The sequence below is a fragment of the Nilaparvata lugens genome, chromosome 7, assembly GCF_014356525.2.
Source record: "Nilaparvata lugens isolate BPH chromosome 7, ASM1435652v1, whole genome shotgun sequence".
In the NCBI taxonomy this organism is placed as follows: domain Eukaryota; kingdom Metazoa; phylum Arthropoda; class Insecta; order Hemiptera; family Delphacidae; genus Nilaparvata; species Nilaparvata lugens.
The window spans coordinates 1,572,542-1,594,187 of NC_052510.1; the positions used below are offsets into that span (position 1 = coordinate 1,572,542).

The 21,646-nt window shown below is 32.3% G+C and overlaps 1 protein-coding gene across 1 annotated transcript in view; it reads left to right on the forward strand.

The window, feature by feature from the left end:
• LOC111044615 (neurogenic locus Notch protein) overlaps positions 1-21,646 on the forward strand; it is a gene marked incomplete in the record, with an annotated part of 280,748 nt that overhangs the window by 182,297 nt on the left and 76,805 nt on the right. Inside the window, 2 exon segments of the mRNA XM_039433417.1 lie at positions 6,048-6,203; positions 20,482-20,664. Coding sequence (XP_039289351.1) covers positions 6,048-6,203; positions 20,482-20,664 — 339 coding nt within the window.

Consider the following 21,646-nt stretch of genomic DNA (forward strand, 5'->3'; position numbering starts at 1 on the left):
ATTAAAAATATCGTTGAAATTCAGCAATATCTACAGTTTGCCATTCTCAGCAACCTTGCCATTCAACCCCATAAAAAATTGGCCACTTTGCATTTTTTTTTTCACTTTGCAAAATCAAAATGTCAGCCGAGCCGTTCGTTAGTACAGTACGGTAGCCACATTTCAAACCAATGAAATATTCAAATTAACAATCAGAGAAACAGTCGACTAATAAACTCTTATTATTCATGGCTTCCAAAACAGAATTATTCAAATTTATTAATTACAATCCTCCACGCTCCAGCAGTTTGAAACCTACTATGTACTATAGTGAGGTCCACGTTATAATGGCAGTATTTGATTAACATAGGTGTTGCTATCCTTGTCTACAACTGGGCACAGCAGATAGCGCTATCGTTTTCTAGCTCCAAAACATTGCCAGACGTTTTTCAACAATGTAGAAATATAATTAATTGACGAAATATTTAATCTCAACTATGAAAATTCATAATTGAATTATTGAATAATAATATATGTCCTCAACGAATGAAATATACTGATCATTTTAAACAAGAATGAACAGTTAATATTACATCAGATACCGGATCAGCTATCCTCCAAAGAAGACAGACAGACAGACAAAAGATATTTATTAAAAAAATGCAATTTACAAAGCAAAAATCGTATGTACTCATTTTCAATATAAAACCACAACGAAGAATAAAACAACCTCATGAATACACTAAGCCAAATAATGAAAAATAATGAAGTCAGTGGAAATTCAATTAATCAACAAAATATTTCTTCTCAACTATGAAAACTTATATAATCATTGAAAAATATGTTTCCTCAACGTATAAAATACAAGTGATTGTTTCAAACAAGAACGAACGGTCAATATTACATCAATAAACCTGTATCAGCTACCGTCTATAGAAGGCATTGCAAAGACAGAGGATCGGCAACGTTGTTCTCCTATCTTCCTCCACTGCCATTATAACGTGGACATCACTGTAGTTAAATTCACTTCAAGTTGTCATCATTGTTTGCATTGGGAAGCATTCATATTATGTATAAGGAACACTGACAGAAAATTTCCACTATACCTAAATAGCTACCTACTATAAACTATATTCAGTTTGGAAATAAATTTATCTTTTGAAACCAATTTCGATTTCCAATTGCTGTTGTCATACGTTTCGCTTTCTGTTTTGTTTTATTTTATCTGCTTCTTCTTCGCCTTCATTATTTTTCCCTTCTTCTCATTTGCATATTGTTCGATTCCGATCAATTTATTTGCTGTCTATTACTCTTTTAGATTCCAACGTTGCGCTGTTATTATTCATAATTGTTTTTAGTTTTTTTCTTGATTTGTTTTTGAAATATTTTTGTTCTCCTTTTTCTCCTACCTCTTTTCGTCTCTTATATTCACTTCTTCGCTCCAATGCAACTTCTCCTTCTCTTTATTTCTCTCCATTCTTTATTTTATTCTTGTCTTCCTTCAAAAATAATGTTCCTCTTTACTTCTTCTACTTCTTCTATTGATCATGTTCAACTTCTCCTGTTCTTTTCTCTTAATTAATTCTTCATTTTATTCTGGTCGTCATTAAAAATTCAAATAATTTGTATTTAGTAAGCTCGCATTCCCTACCTAACAATCTATTCTAAACTTGTTCCTTAGTTAAACATCAATCAGTTGAATTTCTTCCAGTTAAACTTCTTTCTAATTTAGATACTGTTGTTGGTGAGATGTTGTGATATCTATCCATAATGAAAACACTGGGTCGTTGTCAAAAATATCACTTATTTATGGTAAAATTATAAACATGTTTCAACACTTATGGTGTCATCTTCAGAACTCAATAAATAATTTAGTAATTTTACAATAAATAAGTGACATTTTTGACGACTCCCCAGTGTTTCCATTACTTTCTAGTTGTGGGTTGCCTTCTTTTCAGTTTTGATTGCAAGAGAGTTTTGATCACTCATTATTTAAGAGGAAAAGGAGAGGAATTATTCGATAGAATAGAATGACTTTTTCAATTAATGAGGGGTAAAAGAGCAAGATGGTTACCAAAAATTAGAGTTAGATTGATTGATTGATTGAGTACTTTATTTATGTAGATTACAATATATACTGGCTTATACACTTATATACAATAGCTTACAATACAGCAAAATTATAGATAAATTTACATAATATAGACTAAGAAAATAATTATTGAACTGTAGTATATGATATGAAAAAGCAATTTGTAATATTATAATAACTATAGACAATTATATTGTTATGCATCTACATAAATTGGTGGAGCTTTGGACATATCAATGTCCATTCTTCGGAAACAATATTAAAAATATCCTCCCCACTAACTCTCTACCAAAATAGAAGAAGATGAAGAAGAAATAAGAAGAAGTGTTTGACGAAGAAGAAGAAAAATGTCCTTACTAGTTGTCGATACAGTGAGACCAAGTGAGAGCAAGAATAAGTAAAATAAATAAGTAATGAGGTAAGCGAGTAGTGAATACAGGTGAGGAATTGAGTAATAATAACTAGAGTGAGAAACACCTCAAGTCAAGTCTACAGCTCTTCTCTAATATCCAACACACGAGATCTTCTAGAGACCTCTGCCAAAAATATACACGAGCTACAGTAGAGAAGAAAGAAGTAGATGGAGAAGAAGAAGAAGGAGAAAAAGAAGAAGAAGAAGAAGAAGAAGAAAAGATGATGATGATGATGATGATGATGATGAGAAGGATGAGAAGAAGTAGAAGAAGAAGGAGGTGGAGAAGAAGAAGAAGAAGAAGAAGAAGAAGAAGGTAAGAAGAAGAAGAAGACAAGAGAGAAGATATGCTGGAGCTTGATTGACAAAAGCATTCCTTCCTTTTCTTTTTTCTTCCATACTTCAGCTCCCATTCCTTGACTGGTTCCTAAATTCTTTTTCTTCTTCTTCGTCTTTTTCTCTTTCTCCGCCTCTTCTTCCCCCAATTATCCTCCAATTACTGCACGCCTCCAATTAATTTATTCTTCGTCCAATTCTATTCTGTAGGCTACGGGAGCCTATTCCATTAATATCATCATCTCCATATATTTCTACCCTTTTTTAATTCCCTTCTTTGCTGGCATAATATACTATCAGACTGTCTTTTAGTTTGACTGCCTTCATAACTAACTAGCAGATGAATACTAATTTTTGATGTTGGCTTTTTTAATTATCTTGAGTTTAACAGCGTCGAAACTACTTTTCATAACTACCACTAGTCGAAATTCTAGTGTTTATCAATGTTAGAATTCGAGCTATTCTTTAAATGTATGAATTCAGGGTTACACTCTTGTATTTATAAAATATAATTATAGTACCCTTTAAAATTAATAAAACAATAATACAAATTGTATTGCTCTAGCTATTCTATTAAACGTTTAGTGGGTCCTTTGTGTTCTCCAATAAATATACTTATATTCATATTAATTAGTAATAATTTATAATTATTATACTTTTATTCATATTATATTCATTATGAAGGGAAAAGTGTATAGATCAGTTGTGAGGCCAGCTATGCTGTATGGAACAGAAACATGGCCCATTTCAAAGAAACAGGAACGAAAGATGGAAGTGACTGAGATGAGAATGTTAAGATGGATGTGTGGGGTTACAAGAAGAGATAAAATAAGAAATGAATTGATCAGAGGCACTGTAAAAGTTGGACCACTGGGAAAGAAAATGCAGGAGACAAGGATGAGGTGGTTTGGGCATGTACAGCGACGGGAGGAGGATTATGTTGGACAGGATTTGGTTTTGGATGGTGTGAGAGGACGAGGTAGACCTAGGATGAGGTGGGGAGATAGAATAGCGGGAGAGTGGTTGGAGGAGAGAGCAAGCATTGGATAGGGCTTTGTGGAGAGGCAGACTAAGAGGAAGGAATGCCGACCCCATTTAAATGGGATAAGGCACAGCCAAAGAAGAAGAAGAAGAAGAAGAAGAAGAAGAAGAAGAAGAAGAAGAAGAAGAAGAAGAAGTAGATATTATTGAATCATTCAATATAATAATTGTATGTAAATCAAATCATGAACTCTACATAACCTCGGTCTATTTATTTCAATTAAGGTCAAAGCAGTTTTGGGCAATTGCCTGTTGTTTTTACCTGAATTGTATTATTCATTGTCTGTGAATTAATAAATAAATATGCCAAACAAAACTTTACAAAAAACAGCTAAACTAATAAAATATATTATTTAATCATTGAAAAATATATTTCCTTGACGTATAGAATGTGATTTCATAGAATATAGAATGTATGGAATGAATTTTCAACAAAAAAAAAAGTGACATTTTTGACGACTCCCCAGTGTTTCCATTACTTTCTAGTTGTGGGTTGCCTTCTTTTCAGTTTTGATTGCAAGAGAGTTTTGATCACTCATTATTTAAGAGGAAAAGGAGAGGAATTATTCGATAGAATAGAATGACTTTTTCAATTAATGAGGGGTAAAAGAGCAAGATGGTTACCAAAATTAGAGTTAGATTGATTGATTGATTGAGTACTTTATTTATGTAGATTACAATATATACTGGCTTATACACTTATATACAATAGCTTACAATACAGCAAAATTATAGATAAATTTACATAATATAGACTAAGAAAATAATTATTGAACTGTAGTATATGATATGAAAAGCAATTTGTAATATTATAATAACTATAGACAATTATATTGTTATGCATCTACATAAATTGGTGGAGCTTTGGACATATCAATGTCCATTCTTCGGAAACAATATTAAAAATATCCTCCCCACTAACTCTCTACCAAAATAGAAGAAGATGAAGAAGAAATAAGAAGAAGTGTTTGACGAAGAAGAAGAAAAATGTCCTTACTAGTTGTCGATACAGTGAGACCAAGTGAGAGCAAGAATAAGTAAAATAAATAAGTAATGAGGTAAGCGAGTAGTGAATACAGGTGAGGAATTGAGTAATAATAACTAGAGTGAGAAACACCTCAAGTCAAGTCTACAGCTCTTCTCTAATATCCAACACACGAGATCTTCTAGAGACCTCTGCCAAAAATATACACGAGCTACAGTAGAGAAGAAAGAAGTAGATGGAGAAGAAGAAGAAGGAGAAAAAGAAGAAGAAGAAGAAGAAGAAGAAAAGATGATGATGATGATGATGATGATGATGAGAAGGATGAGAAGAAGTAGAAGAAGAAGGAGGTGGAGAAGAAGAAGTAGAAGAAGAAGAAGAAGAAGAAGACAAGAGAGAAGATATGCTGGAGCTTGATTGACAAAAGCATTTCTTCCTTTTCTTTTTTCTGCCATACTTCAGCTCCCATTCCTTGACTGGTTCCTAAATTATTTTCCTTCTTCTTCTTCGTCTCCGTCTTTTTCTCTTTTCCCGCCTCTTCTTCCCCCAATTATCCTCCAATTACTGCACGCCTCCAATTAATTTATTCTTCGTCAAATTCTATTCTGTAGGCTACGGGAGCCTATTCCATTAATATCATCATCTCCATATATTTCTACCCTTTTTTAATTCCCTTCTTTGCTGGCATAATATACAATCAGACTGTCTTTTAGTTTGACTGCCTTCATAACTAACTAGCAGATGAATACTAATTTTTGATGTTGGCTTATCTTGAGTTTTCATTCAGAGAACCAATTTCTTCAAGTTTTCAAGAATTTTGCGTCATTTTTACAAATGAATTAGTCATTTTTGATCCAGAGAACCAATTTCTTCAATTTTTAGAACTACTGCATCATTTTTACAAATTGATTCATCTTTTTTCATTCAGATAACCAATTTCTTCAAGTTTTCAAGACTTTTGCATCATTTTTACAAATGAATCAGTCATTTTTCATTCAGAGAACCAATTTCTTCAATTTTTAGAACTGCTGCATCATTTTTACAAATCGGTTCGTCTTTTTTCATTTAGAGAAACCATTTCTTCAATTTTTAGAACTGCTACATTATCTTTACAAATTGATTTGTCTTTTTTCATTCAGCGAGCCAAATTCTCCAAGTTTTTGATTACTTTTGCATATTTGATCAATCTATTTGTCTTTTTGCAGGACTCTTGTGTCACTTGGAGGACGCATGCACGTCTAACCCATGCCATGCAGACGCCATCTGTGACACAAGTCCCATTAATGGGTCGTATGCCTGCTCATGTGCCAGTGGATACAAGGGTTTCGACTGCTCTGAAGATATCAACGAATGTGAACAAGGTAGGCAATCATTTTCAATCAATCAATTCTTTATTGATTCATACAACAAGTACATCATCAAAATGATAGGGAGAGAAAAAATAAGGTAACCTTGTGCTATTCCTCTCCCAAATTTAGATAAGGTTACACATAGTCCCAAATAGGTCAAGTCTTGTAGTTGTTCACTTCACAAAATTTTCAGTCCTTAATTATTTTCAAAAAGTAGATTTTTAAATTTAGATTCTTCTGAACGAAACATAGAAGAAATATTTCACATTATTATCTCTAAAATAGGAAATATTCACATATTAGAGACATAATTTTGCAAGTCAAAAAACAAAGTTAATTGATCAATGTGTCCAATCAATCATCCAATCTTTAATACTGGTTTTAGAATAATTGAAATAATAATAATAATAATAATAATAATAATAATGAGTTTCTGTTCATAGCGTGGTCATAGGTATGGCCACAAGTGAACAGGTCAAGAACATAAAAACTGTCATAAGACATCTCAAGAACAAAAAATTTATATAATATACAAATTTATATAATGTATCCCAGCAATAAAATAACTTCAATATCAATATAAGAATAATATAAATACTGTATTAAATTTCTAAATAATTCAATGTTCTCAAGTTTTGAATTACAGTTTGGTGCAAAATTTTCATTCTTTTCTGTTTTCAATCTAATTAAATTCTAAATTTTGGTTTTTATTATTTCTGGACTCAAAATTTTATTCAAAGTGAAGCAACATAACCTACGTTTTAAGGTGCGTACAGATATACGCGCCGCGAACATGAGCAATTCACTTTTAATCAGCTGATTATATCTGTATTTTTACAGAAACCAAAGACCTCAAAGAGATATAGACTCACAATGCCTATGCCTTCCCAATGATAGCTCTTACTTGAAATTGAAGACCGCCATTGGGGTATTTTAGCACGAGATATTATATCTATATTATCTGTAATACTATAGATTACAAAGGCATTGGTATGTAATAATCTTATAGGTTGCCCCCTCAATGGCCGATTTCAATTCCAAGTACGACACTAGCGCTGCATGTGAGTAAGATACAGATATAAAAAGCTTTGCATCAGCTGATTAAAAGTGAATTGCTCATGTTCGCGGCGCGTAAATCTATACGCAGCTTTAGACATACTTCCAAAGACCTTGAAGAGATATAGACCCACAATGCCTTTGCCTTCCCAATGATAGCTCTTACTTGAAATTGAAGACCGCCATTGGGGTATTTTAGCACGAGATATTATATCTATATATCTGTAATACTATAGATTACAAAGGCATTGGTATGTAATAATTTTATAGGTTGCCCCCTCAATGGCCGATTTCAATTCCAAGTACGACACTAGCGCTGCATGTGAGTAAGATACAGATATAAAAAGCTTTGCATCAGCTGATTAAAAGTGAATTGCTCATGTTCGCGGCGCGTAAATCTATACGCAGCTTTAGACATACTTCTATCAAAATTCGGAAAGGAACTTTTTTGGGCTCGGCATGTTGGTCCTTTTCTAATCATGTATTTGATTTATGTATTATGGAATGTGAATAAATAATTATGAGTAGTTCAAATACAATTAATAGGAATGATATGATTAGGAATGTTTAAATAATATAGGAATGTTCAAATACAATTAATAGGAATCAAATTTCAAAATTTGACTCATTGAATTCCTGTTCTTATATCTAAAATAATTCATGTTCAAGAGTTTTCTAAGGATGCATCCTAAGGAAGAAGGAGAATAAAAAGAGCCACCCATCAAGAAGATATCCCATGAGAAAAATTTTAATAGTTTCAGGCAGTGTAGAATCATCAAATCCTTATCAGAATGTTTCAAGTTCACATCTTTTAATTGAAAGCTTTCTCCCAAGATGACACTCAGACCCTAGGGGATAAAAATACTTGAGAAAAATTGGTCCCACTCAAGTAGCCTTTCTAACACTAGTGAAATTCACGTTATTAGTACTACTAGAGAAGGATAGTGCCATCTGATTTGTCGAATGATAGACAAGGATAGCAACAGCAATGTTAATCAAATACTGTCATTATAACGTGGACCTCTCTATGAAGAAGGATAGAGCTATTTGCTCTGTCGAATGATAGACAAGGATGGCATCACCAATGTTAATCAAATACTGTCATTATAACGTGGACCTCTCTATAAAGAAGGATAGAGCTATTTGCTCTGTCGAATGATAGACAATGATAGCAACACCAATGTTAATCAAATACTGCAATCATAACGTGGACCTCTCTATAAAGAAGGATAGAGCTATTTGTTCTGTCTAATGATAGACAAGGATGGCAGCACCAATGTTAATCAAATACTGCCATCATAACGTGGACCTCTCTATAAAGAAGGATAGCGCTATTTGCTTTGTCGAATGATAGACAAGGATAGCAACACCAATGTTAATCAAATACTGCCATTATAACGTGGACCTCACTATATAGAAGAGATAGGATAGAGCTATCTGCTCTGTCTAATGATAGACAAGGATAGCAACACCAATGTTAATCAAATACTGCCATTATAACGTGGACCTCTTAGACAGCCCTTCAGCTATAATACACCCTTCTAATCCTCTTATCGTGGGACACAGATACTTCTAGAAATGAGAATGTAAAAATTAAGATTTTCTCATCATTTAGGATTTTTTGAGTTTGTAATTGAGTGTGAGCCTTCTATTAGTAACATCATTGAACAGTTGAGAACTTGATATAGATATAGATAGTGGCTTAATATTCCCAAGAATGCAAGAATCTCTAAAGTGGTTTGAAAAAGTTATCCTATCATTTTGATGAGTCTTTTTAGATAGAATTTTGAATTGTTGCTTCCTTAGGGAAAATGAAAAAGTTTTCTCAGGAAAACATTTTTTTTCTGATCATTACTTCTTGAGATATGAGCGCCTGAAGTTTGAATTTTTGGAACAGAACATTTCAAATTCGGTAAGATATAAATTCATGAGATTTAGAGGATGGATTCTTCATGGTATTGTTTATCTAGTAAAACAAAAAGGTTTCTAGAAATATCAATTTTTGAAAAAGTTATTCAATTCACCAAAAATAACTCAAAAGTTATTTTTGTTTTTTTTTTCAGTAAATTAAATAACTATCTTAAAAATTTATATTTTCAGAAAAGTTTTGTTTTACTAGATCAACAATACCATGAAAAAGAATCTATCCTCTAAATCTCATGAATTTATCTCTCACCAAATGTGAAATGTTCTGTCCCAAAAATTTAAACTTTAGGCGCTCATATCTCAAAAAGTAATGATCAGAAAAAAAATGTTTTCCTGAGAAAACTTTTTCATTTTGATAGTTTGATTATATACAAATCGAAAAACTTTGAAAAATATCACGAGTAGAAAGTTTATTTTTAGCCTTTTCACAGCCTTAAAAAGGATATTTTTCTTGTTAATCATTCATGATCTTGAAAGTATACTTTTCTTGTTGAACATTCATTGAAGTTGCAGAGATCTGAGCCTAAAAACTATTCAATATAGTTCAGATCGTAAAAACTATCAACTGTAAAACTATTTAGTGTCATTTAGATTGTAAAAACACAAGTTATTTTTCTAAATAACCTAAAAGATTATGTTCAATTATGTAAGAGGTTGAGTTTATACTTTTTATTCTTCCAAATGACAATAAGATGATATTATTATAAATGATTTGATTCTTCAATAATAAACACAAATAATGAAAATTTTTTTGATCAGCTGTTTTACACTTGAAATTTGGCCAATCTGAATGTCAACGTCAACAATGCTTGTTGTCGTTGACTTCAGAAGTTTAGGTTAGAAGTTCTATCCTACTCTGAAAATCGAATTTGAATAGTTTATAATATATATCTTTTCTGTATTTTATTCATCCAAATAAAATGATAGTATCTTATTGCAGAATACTTATTCAATTATAGAAGAATATACTGATTCCGTTTCATAAACCATTTTGTAAACTCGTTCACATCAAATCAGAATCAGCTGACTTCAAGGTTATTTTATAGCCCTAGGGCCGTAAAACTTTTACCGGCCTGGTCAGAAAACAATAACTTTCGGCCTCCATATGACGCACGAAAACCAGCTCATTACATCCAAGTGGGGCGAAAACATATTTGTAATTCTACAATAAATTAGTGATGTTTTTGACAACATACCACTGTTTCCATTACAATTTATTTTGGTAAAACTAGTTTAGTTTCCTCACTAAAAATGTGAGATCTTATTTTAGAATCATGTGTCACTAAGAATGAAAAAACCCAGCTAATTTGTCTGAAGAGCTTATAGTCTTATAATAGGTATCAGTTTCAACCACTGTTATTGTGAAAAATAAATCATTAATGATTATTTTGATTGTGAGTCATTTAGTTAGACTCTTGTTTCTGAGCTCTTGATTCTGTGTAAATCTGATAACTGTAGATTGTTATCCGAGTGTTCGATACAGATATTTCTGAAGAAATACTTCAACCAACATACAACTATCAATAAATATTGAATGAAAAAAGACTAAGAAATTGTCAAAATCCACTGATTTATTGATAATTAGAAAGACCGGTTTCGGTTATTACACCATTGTCAATCTCTGATAAACTAAAACTAAATACAAGAGCAGCAGAATTTATACTAGTAGGCGAGTACTGCTATTGGTCGAGGGCATGAACGCCTGCCATTGGCCTAGCTAGACAGTCTCCTCCCCCTCAACGGTGTGACAAAATGGCGGCTTAAGCAACAGAATCGCCATGATAATAAAATTTACTTTGAGTACAAAATAAGAACCAAGAAAACAAGTGTGAAAGATAATAAAACAAATAATATGTAAATGGAAAAACTATTGACTAATGTATGCTTACAATTTTATGATAAAACTAAATTCGTAGTGTTGTACTGGTTGAAATGAATCTGGTCATTTAAACTATACTGGGAATTTTCCTTAATTACTCTTGTTATTTCTAAAGCCTCTAGAATATTCAAAGATCTGCCTTTGTTATTAACATGCAGAAACTCAACATTCTCCTTAACTGTGAACTCGTGATTATTTGTTATCAAATGTTCTGCAAAGTTAGATTCCCCATTTTGTTTATTCCAATCTCTGATGTGTTCTTTAATTCTACTTTTGAAACTTCTACCAGTCTGACCCACGTAACAAGCATTACAATCATCACATTTAAGTTTGTACACCCCGCTTTTAACACTTTGTACATTCCCAAATATCAATTTTGTCTTTACTCCAGCTAAATAGACTATTTAAAATCGGTTTGGTCTTGAAAGCAACATGAAATCCATTCCTCTTCAATTCCCTACCTATTTTATCAGATACAATGCCTAAATATGGGATTGTTATCCAAGTCTTCTCCTCACAGTTTGAGCCTACAAAGCTAGAATTTATTGAAATTTTTCTATTAAATTTTACTCAATAATCTGTCCACCATACTTTCTTCATACCCATTTGTGACAGCTATCTGTTTAATTTTAGTGATCTCAATATCAAAATCATGATGGCTCATAGGTATTGTTAGTCCAAAAAAAAAAAAAAAACTATCATTAAAGTTATCACAGTGATGATCTATAATAATATTTATCATAATCTGAAAGAGGGAGACTAAGCTGCGTTTACACCAAAGCTAGTAACAAAATGTTAATAACTTAATCCTTATAGATTCTATTAGATTGAACGGAACTTTACAAACACATATGTTCATCATGTGTATGATAAGTTATGTTGATTTAATAGAATCTATAAGGATTAAATTATTAACATTTTGTTAATAACTTTGGTGTAAACGCAGCTATTGTAAACGCTTACAGCTATGTTTACAGCTATGTAAACGCTTGTACTATTTCATTTTTTAATGTTCTCACTTGTTTTGATTTTAGATGAATCTGATAACCTGAAAAATTGCTATCATATGGTTTTAACACAGATATTCCTGTATGATATTAACTGTACTATAATCTTGAAATATCCTTGATTAATAATGTGAACTGTTTTGTATTAAATTGAAGCTGTTAATGAGAATTATATAGGCTAAAGCTAGTCTCATTATTGAGTTTTATCTGTCTGCTCTATCAAAGAAGATTAAAACTGTATTTTTAATGTATAATATATACCTTCAAATTAATCTCTTCCAATGAATCCTGAATGACTACTGTGGATCATCATATTCGTAATCAACTTTTATTATTGGAAAATTTAGGAATTTTATTCGAAAAGATGTATTAGATAGGATCGGATTTCGATACTATTTCACTGAACCGAAGGTTGTATAAGGAGAAGAAGTGGTATAAGATGAAAAAGAAGAAGGAGACGAAGAAGAAGAAGAAGAAGAGGGAGAAGAAGTAGTAGAAGGAGAAGGTGATGATGATGATGAACGTTAGAAGAAAAATTTAATTTGATGGAATTGTGTTGGAACATTCTGTTGATTCATTGAATAATTGTGATAAAAGTAATAACGTTTGAAGGCAGACTTACTGTATCCTGGACAAGAAGATGATGATGATGATGATGGAGATGAAGAAGAAGAAGAAGAAGAAGAAGAAGAAGAAGAAGAGGAAGATGAAGAAGAAGAAGAAGAGTGGGCTTTTAGCAGTAGACTGGTTCTTGTCATTAGTGTTCATTAAATTATTATCTTGCTCACTCCTTCTCTCTCCTTCCATGAGATTTTCTGATAACATCTGAGCGGCTATCTCTTACCTCAAAAACAGGAAAATATTCTAGCTTACTTTATGACCCTAAACTTTATAACTCTCAACTTAACAATTCCCAAATGCATTCCACCAGTATAGGTTGATGCTCTTTCTGTGTTAATTCTAACTAATTTTCACATTTTGATTCTATTTCAAAGTTGTATTTATACTTGTTTTTCTACGAAAAACTGTTTATTTAATATCGTTTAAGATTGTCTTCTTCATTTCGAAATAGAAATAGAAATATATTTATTAGCCGATAAATACTTAAATTAGTACAGTGGGCCATGTCACATAATTATAAACATCTCAATATAAAAAAATACAGGTTACAACATACCTATAAACATCAATCAATAATTATAACATAAGAATTCTCGTAATTATATAAATATATCAGTCAGCTTGGAAGAAATTATTTATAATATCACAAGGGAGATCAAAGAACTCTCCAACACTGTACAGTGGGTTCTCTAAAAGCATCCTTTTCACTTTTGTTTTGAAAACAGATATACTCAGATTCCTGGAACACAGCGGTAATCTATTGAAAGCTCTTATTGATAGAACGTCAGATTGACACTGCAACTTTCTCAATCTTACAAAGGGAACATCCAAATAATTACTCTGTCTAGTGTCGTGCCTATGCATTTCCATGTGTTAATGTGTATTTTCAACTTAATTCTTTTAATTCATCATATAAACTGTTTTTATAATATCGTTTGAGAATGTCGTCTTCCTTTTAAATTTACATCAGAAATAAACTCACCAATAATTTTTAGTTTAGTGCTGTTTCCATATGGGTATAAATTACTAGTCTTAGAAAATTGAGCTGCAGACTTTACTTGTTGTCGTTTCATTCCCTCCCACATTTGACTTGGAATAATGTTCTTATGACAGTCAATTTTATAAAAATTGTGTTTCTTGAATAGTTCCAAATTTCTTAAATAACTCAATATTATTTGTTAAAAGTGGTAATTGAGTGGAATATTTTTAATTAATTTACCAATTTAAGCCATCTAAATTCAAAATTTATAGTTTTAATGTTTATTTTGGACCAAAATTTTATAAAAATTGTACACTTGAAATTCTAACCTTATCTTGGACTTTGTCACTTATAAATTTGGAAGAAAAATAGCACAAGGACTACCTTATTATTTCATCTTTCAATGTTATTACATTAGTGTCATTTGCATTGTAAATAAATAGAAATAAATAAATTAACAAACATATCAATCACAACCTTTATTGTGGTAGTGATTAACCTACATTTACTGGAACACAGTCTTTTCAATTTTTGTAGAATCTATTTTGAAGCATAAATCTGATTCACCTTTCAATGTTTCCTGATCGCCTATATCTCTACATTCCTGATTTTTTCATTTCAATACAGTATATATCTACATTCCTTACATGATTTTTTATTTCAATACAGTACTTTAAATACTAATTTCCTACTTTATTTTTCTGCCAGTTACAGAAAAATTGCCTTTTCATGTGTTAATGTGTATTTTCAACATATTTCTTCCTTTTAATTTCATCACAAACTTAAATTCGTATTTGACTTATTTACAAGAAGTTGTCTTTTCCTTTTATGTGATTCATGTGTCTTCATAATTTAATTTGTTTCCTACTCCAATTTAATTTCAAAGGTAAATTTGTATTTGACTTATAAGAAATTGTCTTCTCCTTTCCATGTGTCTCTATAATTTCTCACTTCAATATAATTTCAAAGTTCAATATGTTTTGTTTTTTCTCCTTCAAGCATACTATACCCCTTCTCTCTAAACCATAAAATGTTTCCTTCTATTTTACTACATGTCATGAAACTAAAATAGTTATTTGTGCAACTAGTGCGCAAAGTGACAGTTTGCTGCACCGAAAGAAACGTTTACGCCCGAGCCGTAGGCGAGGGCGGAATGGTTTCTTGAGTGCAGCAGAGGAACTTTGCGGACGTATTTCACATTAAGTTTTTCCTACAGTTACCATTGAATATGAAAAAGTGGGTAATTATGGGTAAAATTGCCTAAATGCATCAAATGTTTTTCTGTGTAATTTTATTATTGATAAAAACCTTAATTTATTGTCAAATTGAATAAAAATGTTTGTCCTTGGTTATAATATCTACTTAATAATGTGCTCGTTGTGCTTCGTTGCACCTCTGCTCACTATAGCAGCCACAGCAGTCACTGTTACCAACTTCATTTTGATTTTGCTGCACTGTTGCTCCATATAACCTACTAAGTATTTTGCGTTGCCATGTTGCAAATCTGGAGTGCAGAAAAATTTTTCCCGCACTAGAGCGGAAAAGTGATTCTTTGCGTTCTGTAATCAGTGCAGCAATGGCCACTTTTCAACGTAACTGTAGGAAAAAGAAAAATATAATTTGAATAATGAAAATATTTATATCATTTGGAAAGCAAAAGTCTTCTCGAATCAAGTAATTATACATCTCATTTTATCTTGGAGATCAGACATCAAAGTCTTATAAAATATGCTATCCTGTCCCATGTTTAACGAGAACATTAAAACTTGAAACGTCTCAATAGAATCCCCCATGCTCCGACATAAATTATTATTCCAGTGCAGGAATTATTTCATAATTCTTTGAAATTTATGTATTGCTTCAGTGATTAAGAGAAGGAAATTAGAAGAAGATTGTAAGATGGAAAAGAAAAGGATGAAAAGAGAAGAAAATGAAAAAAAGAAGGACTGGTTCAGTTGTCAGATTGAGAAAAGTAGAAGGAGAACCATTTTGTTTCAATTCATATTCAAATAATAACTCCTTATAGCTGTTCTGCTTTTTCTTCTTCTTCTTCATCTTTTTCTTCTTCTTCTTCTTCTTCTTCTTCTTCTTCTTCTTCTTCTTCTTCTTCTTCTTCTTCTTCTTCTTCTCTTCTTCTTCTTCTTCTTCTTCTTCTTCTTCTCTCTTCTTCTTCTTTTCTTCTTCTTCTTCCAAACTATACTGGGAATTTTCCTTAATTACTCTTGTTATTTCTAAAGCCTCTAGAATATTCAAAGATCTGCCTTTGTTATTAACATGCAGAAACTCAACATTCTCCTTAACTGTGAACTCGTGATTATTTGTTATCAAATGTTCTGCAAAGTTAGATTCCCCATTTTGTTTATTCCAATCTCTGATGTGTTCTTTAATTCTACTTTTGAAACTTCTACCAGTCTGACCCACGTAACAAGCATTACAATCATCACATTTAAGTTTGTACACCCCGCTTTTAACACTTTGTACATTCCCAAATATCAATTGTCTTTACTCCAGCTAAATAGACTATTTAAAATCGGTTTGGTCTTGAAAGCAACATGAAATCCATTCCTCTTCAATTCCCTACCTATTTTATCAGATACAATGCCTAAATATGGGATTGTTATCCAAGTCTTCTCCTCACAGTTTGAGCCTACAAAGCTAGAATTTATTGAAATTTTTCTATTAAATTTTACTCAATAATCTGTCCACCATACTTTCTTCATACCCATTTGTGACAGCTATCTGTTTAATTTTAGTGATCTCAATATCAAAATCATGATGGCTCATAGGTATTGTTAGTCCAAAAAAAAAAAAAACTATCATTAAAGTTATCACAGTGATGATCTATAATAATATTTATCATAATCTGAAAGAGGGAGACTAAGCTGCGTTTACACCAAAGCTAGTAACAAAATGTTAATAACTTAATCCTTATAGATTCTATTAGATTGAACGGAACTTGACAAACACATATGTTCATCATGTGTATGATAAGTTATGTTGATTTAATAGAATCTATAAGGATTAAATTATTAACATTTTGTTAATAACTTTGGTGTAAACGCAGCTATTGTAAACGCTTACAGCTATGTTTACAGCTATGTAAACGCTTGTACTATTTCATTTTTAATGTTCTCACTTGTTTTGATTTTAGATGAATCTGATAACCTGAAAAATTGCTATCATATGGTTTTAACACAGATATTCCTGTATGATATTAACTGTACTATAATCTTGAAATATCCTTGATTAATAATGTGAACTGTTTTGTATTAAATTGAAGCTGTTAATGAGAATTATATAGGCTAAAGCTAGTCTCATTATTGAGTTTTATCTGTCTGCTCTATCAAAGAAGATTAAACTGTATTTTTAATGTATAATATATACCTTCAAATTAATCTCCTCCAATGAATCCTGAATGACTACTGTGGATCATCATATTCGTAATCAACTTTTATTATTGGAAAATTTAGGAATTTTATTCGAAAAGATGTATTAGATAGGATCGGATTTCGATACTATTTCACTGAACCGAAGGTTGTATAAGGAGAAGAAGTGGTATAAGATGAAAAAGAAGAAGGAGACGAAGAAGAAGAAGAAGAAGAAGAGGGAGAAGAAGTAGTAGAAGGAGAAGGTGATGATGATGATGAACGTTAGAAGAAAAATTTAATTTGATGGAATTGTGTTGGAACATTCTGTTGATTCATTGAATCATTGTGATAAAAGTAATAACGTTTGAAGGCAGACTTACTGTATCCTGGACAAGAAGATGATGATGATGATGATGGAGATGAAGAAGAAGAAGAAGAAGAAGAAGAAGAAGAAGAAGAGGAAGATGAAGAAGAAGAAGAAGAGTGGGCTTTTAGCAGTAGACTGGTTCTTGTCATTAGTGTTCATTAAATTATTATCTTGCTCACTCCTTCTCTCTCCTTCCATGAGATTTTCTGATAACATCTGAGCGGCTATCTCTTACCTCAAAAACAGGAAAATATTCTAGCTTACTTTATGACCCTAAACTTTATAACTCTCAACTTAACAATTCCAAATGCATTCCACCAGTATAGGTTGATGCTCTTTCTGTGTTAATTCTAACTAATTTTCACATTTTGATTCTATTTCAAAGTTGTATTTATACTTGTTTTTCTACGAAAAACTGTTTATTAATATCGTTTAAGATTGTCTTCTTCATTCGAAATAGAAATAGAAATATATTTATTAGCCGATAAATACTTAAATTAGTACAGTGGGCCATGTCACATAATTATAAACATCTCAATATAAAAAAATACAGGTTACAACATACCTATAAACATCAATCAATAATTATAACATAAGAATTCTCGTAATTATATAAATATATCAGTCAGCTTGGAAGAAATTATTTATAAATCACAAGGGAGATCAAAGAACTCTCCAACACTGTACAGTGGGTTCTCTAAAGCATCCTTTTCACTTTTGTTTTGAAAACAGATATACTCAGATTCCTGGAACACAGCGGTAATCTATTGAAAGCTCTTATTGATAGAACGTCAGATGACACTGCAACTTTCTCAATCTTACAAAGGGAACATCCAAATAATTACTTTTTTCCCTGCTTCTCACCCCCTCCTCCTCCTTCTTCCCCACCTCTTCTCCTTCTCCATCTCCCCCTCCTCCTCCTTCTCCCCCTCCTCCTCCTCCTCCTCCTCCTCCTCCTCCTCCTCCTCCTCCTCCTTCTCCTTCTCCACCTCATTCTTCTTTTCTACTACTTATCATCCTTTCGTTGTCCGTCTCTATAAAGAAGTCCAATAAAAACAAAACCTTGATTCATTTTATGAATGCAGTAGGCTATTAATTATCTTCAAGCTCCATCCTAGCCAGTATTCAGACGATTCTATCTCTGGCACAGAGTTGAAGTATGCTCTTTTCATGTTTTTGAGAAACAAAACTTATGTTCCGGCCGCGCTCTTATGCTGCAGTACATTTTTATGTTGCAGCATTAGCATACAGCACCGCCTCGATTATCATATGAATGATATCGATATTTACATATTCTGAACACTTTGGGGGTTTATGACTCGTGTGAAACAAGTTGAGGACATTTTGTTTCATGACACTTTTTGATTATGTTGCTTCTAGCTGGTAGAGAGTCGATGTATGTCATAAAAAATTGATGTCACTTGTAGAATCTGTATCTAAGATTAGATAAGAATTCATTGATAAGAGAAGGATTTGATCATCAAGTTTCTAGAGGTGAAATCCTGTTGTGAGAATATTTTCTTCTTTATTTAAAAAAAATTGATAAACCCAAACAAAATATGAGCACATCCAGGATTTATTATCGTATTTAAAAGGTCTCATAAATGAAATATTGTTGTGAATATTTTGCTTTCTATTTAAAAAATCTGATGTGGCGTACTCACACAACTTTCCTTGCCGTTATGAGAATTGATCACCTGACACTAGTGTTCACGCGCATCTCAAGTCTACTTATAAACAAATATCTGAGCCAGCTGGTGACAGGACAATAACGCTGGAGACATACGAGGTCTGCTATCTCTTCATAGTGAATCATTTAATAGAATCAACAGTTGCCAAGTTTTCAATTGGATAATCACATATTCTCGAATGTCGAGCTTATTTTCAATTTTAGGTGAAAATGTTACACAACAATAATTGTAGAGATTTTCATGCTCAATCTTTTCCACTCGAATTTTCTGTTTTAAATTGTATCTTAAGCTGATAATTGGGAATCTAAAATCAAACTTGCATAGATGGGGCGGAGCTCCTGAAATTTTTACAGATATGGGACTTGTGGCAGTTGATAGAGCTTATCAATGACTATTTTAGGTTTAAATCTAATCAAAATCGTTGGAGCCGTTTTCAAGAAAATCGCAAAAACCCTGTTTTTGACAACATTTTCTCCATTTTAGCCGCCATCTTGAATCGCATTTGATCAAAATTGTTCGTGTCGGATCCTTATATTGTAAGGACCTTAATTTTCAAATTTCAAGACATTCCGTTTATTGGGAGATGAGATATCGTGTACACACAGACGCACACACACACACACACAACACAAACACACACACACACACACACACACACACACACCACACACCACAACACACACAACACACACACACAACACACACACACACAACACCACACACACATACAGACCAATACCCAAAACCACTTTTTCGGACTCAGGGGACCTTGAAACGTATAGAAATTTAGAAATTGGGGTACCTTAATTTTTTCGGAAAGAAATACTTCCCTTACCTACGGTAATAGGGCAAGGAAAGTAAAAATAGACAAAATTTATACACAATTTCAATCTTGAAAATTCATAGAGATCGTCCTACAAGAAATTCAAAGTGAGAATACCATACATGTACTATATACTGATACCTTTTTCATATTTTTTCAAGCATCTATTTTTTGAACTTAGATAATTTTGCTGTTCACCCATCACTCTACTCACACTATTTTTCATTTTTCTAGTCCTCATTTGACCACTATTACCTTGTTTTGAGCATCTTTACTAATTTCTGATTTTTCTAGTTCATATTTGACCATTCCAACCTTTTTTGCAGCATTTTTTCTCGAGCATCTGTGTGATTTTCCAATTTTTCTGATTCACATGTATTCCGTTTTCACTTTGCAGGATCGCCCTGCGAACACGACGGCATCTTTACTAATCTAATCTAAGCATCTTTACTAATTTCTGATATTTCTAGTTCATATTTGACTACTCCAACCTTTTTTGCAGCATTTTTCCTCGAGCATCTGTGTGATTTTTCAATTTTTCTGATTCACATGTATTCCGTTTCCACTTTGCAGGATCGCCCTGCGAACACGACGGCATCTGTGTGAATACGCCCGGCAGTTTCGGGTGCAACTGTGCACAGGGCTTCACGGGACCAAGATGCGAAACTAACGTCAACGAATGCGAATCGCTGCCTTGTCAGAATGACGGATCCTGTTTGGATGACCCTTGGACGTTCAGATGCGTCTGTATGCCCGGTAAGTCACTAATATTACAAACAATATTTCTGGCTAGATCTAGTGTTCCATAATGAAAAAATAGAATATTGTCTAAAAATATTAGCACGCATTTATTGAAAAGTTACATGCATGTTTCAACACCTATGGTGTCAAGTAGAGTGTGAAATCATTAAGGTGCGTACAGATATACGCGCCGCGAACATGAGCAATTCACTTTTAATCAGCTGATGCCAAGCTTTTTATATCTGTATCTTACCGTTTCTGTAAAAATACAGATATAGTCAGCTGATTAAAAGTGAATTTCCCATGTTCGCGGCGCGTATATCTGTACGCACCTTTAGATATTATTCTAGTGTGTCATTATTACTACAAGAATATCCAATAACACTTATGAAAATCTACACAAATATTATTTTATTTATTTAATTATTATTTTACAAAGGCGACTTTCTAGAAGTATTTTAAGCCTAGGTGATGATGATGGGATGAATACAATGAAGGTAGAGCTATGAATGAATAAAAATTATAGGTTATGCTATCCACTTGAATTGATTTGAGTACACTTTTCAGTCCAGAATAAATAAACTAATAATAAATAAATAAACAATTGATCTAATTAGAACCTGAAGAGAGTTGAAAATTTTCATAAAAGTTGAAGCTCAAAATACAGTATTACAATGGAAAAATACAAAGTTTGAGTACAGTATTATCATGGAAAAATACAAATACATAGTACATGTAAAAATAAATAGATGTACTAACAAGTACTTGTAGAAATACACAGACGGAAACTCCCAGGCTGACAAATAATTACTTTCCTTGCCCTATTACCATAGGTAAGGAAAGTATTGCTTTCCAAAAAAATTTAAGGTACCCTAATTTCATGTTTTCTATACGTTTCAAGGTCCCCTGAGTCCAAAACATGATTTTTTTTGTATAGTAGCGCTCATCGAATTTCCATGTAGCTGTTTATCCTGTTGTCAATATTTGCAGTAGTAGA